This window comes from Eimeria mitis, genomic scaffold (genome assembly GCF_000499745.2).
Source record: "Eimeria mitis Houghton genomic scaffold, Emh_scaff377, whole genome shotgun sequence".
NCBI classification, from domain to species: domain Eukaryota; phylum Apicomplexa; class Conoidasida; order Eucoccidiorida; family Eimeriidae; genus Eimeria; species Eimeria mitis.
This window is the reverse complement of record NW_013572108.1, coordinates 5,716-8,033: the sequence shown is the minus strand read 5'-3', so window position 1 is coordinate 8,033 and position 2,318 is coordinate 5,716. Positions and strand designations below refer to the sequence as shown.

General features: G+C 55.4%; 1 protein-coding gene across 1 annotated transcript in view; it reads right to left on the bottom strand.

Moving 5' to 3' along the window:
• Window positions 1-827: 827 nt before the first annotated feature.
• Window positions 828-2,318, bottom strand: part of EMH_0010090 (uncharacterized protein) — a gene marked incomplete at both ends in the record, with an annotated part of 6,720 nt that continues 5,229 nt past the window's right edge. Inside the window, one exon of the mRNA XM_013498851.1 lies at window positions 828-2,069. Within this exon, the coding sequence (XP_013354305.1) occupies window positions 828-2,069 (1,242 nt within the window). The remainder of the gene's footprint in view (window positions 2,070-2,318) is intronic.

Here is a 2,318-nt window from a genome sequence, read left to right as displayed (position 1 = left end):
CTGCTGCAGTTGCTGTTGCAGTTGCTGCTGCAGTTGCTGCTGCAGTTGCTGCTGCAGTTGCTGCTGCAGTTGCTGCTGCAGTTACTGTTGCAGTTGCTGCTGCAGTTGCTGCTGCAGTTGCTGCTGCAGTTGCTGCTGCAGCAACTGCAGCAGCAGCTGCAGCAGCAACTGCAGCAGCGCAGCAGAGACAACCACATTTGTTTTTGCTGTTGAAGGTGTATTTGTTTTTTGTTTTTGTTTATATTAACTAGACAAAGTAAATAAATTATTTTATTTTATTTTTATTTTATTTTGTTTTATTTATTTTATTTTATTTTTATTTTATTTTATTTTATTTATTTTATTTTATTTTATTTTTTAATAAAAGAAATATCGTCTTTAGTATATTAACGAGGAAACAGGAAAGCTCTGCAGCAGCAGCAGCTGCTGCTGCTGCTCCTATTGCTGCTGCTGCTGCTGCTATTGCTGCCGCTGCTGCTGCTGCTGCCGTTGCTGCTGCTGCTGCTGCTGTTGCTGCTGCTGCTGGATGCTGCGCCTTTGTTTAGCGCCGCCTACCTTCCCTTGAGTGCCGGGTGTACATACAGCCACAGCAGCAGCAGCAGCAGCAGCAGATGCAGCAGCAGCAACTGCAGCAGCAAGCGAATGTTTAAGCAGCAACAGCAGCAACAGCAGCAACAGCAGCAGCAGCTGCTGCAGCAACTGCTGCAGCAACTGCTGCTGCTGCTTGTCTGCTTATTCCCACTTGGGACAGCCCATAGCCTCACTGCAGCAGCAGCAGCAGCAGCAGCAGCAACACCAGCTGCTGCTGCTGCTGCTGCTGCTGCTGCTCATTCGCGGAAGCCATCTGCCCAAGCGTCTGCCTGCTGCATGCATTCGTGCAGCAGCTCTCTTGCTGCTACAACTGCAGCATGGCAGCTAGCTGCTGCTGCTGCTGCTGCTGCAGTTTGCTGCTGCTGCACTGCAGCGGGCGTGTGCTGCTGCAGACGCTGCAGCAGCTGCAGCAGCTGCTGCTGCTGCACCGATGAGAGGAAGGGGGCCCCTGAGAAGCTCTGTAGCTGCGCTGCTGCTGCTCTTGCTGCAGTATGCAGCAGCTCAATCTGCTGCTGCTGCTGCTGCAGTTTTTGCTTCCTTTTGTTTCTCTTCTTATCGAGTTCATCTTCACTGAATATACAAAACTCCTCCTCCCCCTCCTGCTGCTGCTGCTGCTGCTGCTGCTGCTGCTGCTGCTGCTGCTGCTGCTGCTGCTGCAGCTGCTGCTGCAGCTGCTGCAGCGGCGGCAGCGGGGGCACAGCTAGCGTCAGCTGCAGCGGCAACCAAGACACGAGAGAGATTTGTTTTTTTCTGTTTTCTACCTGAACCCCAATCCAGTATTTTTGCTGCTGCTCCAGCAGCAGCGGCTGCACAGCAGCAATATCTATATAAACTTCTCTGCTGCTGCTGCTGCACCCTGCTGCTCCTCCTGCTGCTGCTGCTGCTGCTTCGTCTCCTGCTGCAGCAAGCAGCACGTCCTGCTGCACCACACAACTCAGGGCCCCTGCTGCTGGCTGCAGCAGCACGGGGGGCCCCCCCCTCACCGGGCGGTGTACATAAACCCAAACCCTGGTGATGCAGCGGAATGCTGCTGCTGCTGCTGCTTCTGCTGAGTCTGCTGCTGCTGCTGCTGCGCATGCAGCCTGTACATACACCCGAAACGCCCCCGTTGCTCGTCGCCGCGGCAGCGGCTCCACTGCAGCATCAGGCAAGTAACAACTCGTGGGGGCCTGCACTCTGCTGCTGCTGCTGCTGCTGCTGCTGCTGTTGCTGCTGCTGCTGCTCTTGCTGCTGTTGTTGTTGGCGTTGGTGGAGCTCCCGTTAGGAGAGACCGACGCGCTGGTTGTTGCTGCTGCTCCTGCAGCAGCACCAGGCGCTGCTGCTCCTGCTGCTGCTGCTGCTGCTCCTGCTGCTGCTGCTGCTGTTGCTGCTGCTGCTGCTGCTGCTTCGGGGCTGGGGGGAGGCGGGGGGGCAGCCCAAGTGAGGTCCATAGATCGAGCCCGCAGCAGACGCAGCGCTTCAGTGCATGCTTCTTCGTACTGCAGCAGCAGCAGCAGCAGCAGCAGCAGCAGCAGCAGGAGTAAATGTAGCAGGAAGGGCAGCGACAGGAGTAGTTGCAGTAGCAGCAGCAGTTGCAGCAGCAGCAGCAGCAAGAGCAGAAACAGCAGCAGCAGCAGAGAAAAAACAAAATATAGCATAGATGCAGCAGCAGAAGCAGCAGCAATAGAAACAGCAGCAGAAGCAACAGCAGCAGCAGCAGCGATGCAAGCAACAGAAGCAGCAGGAAG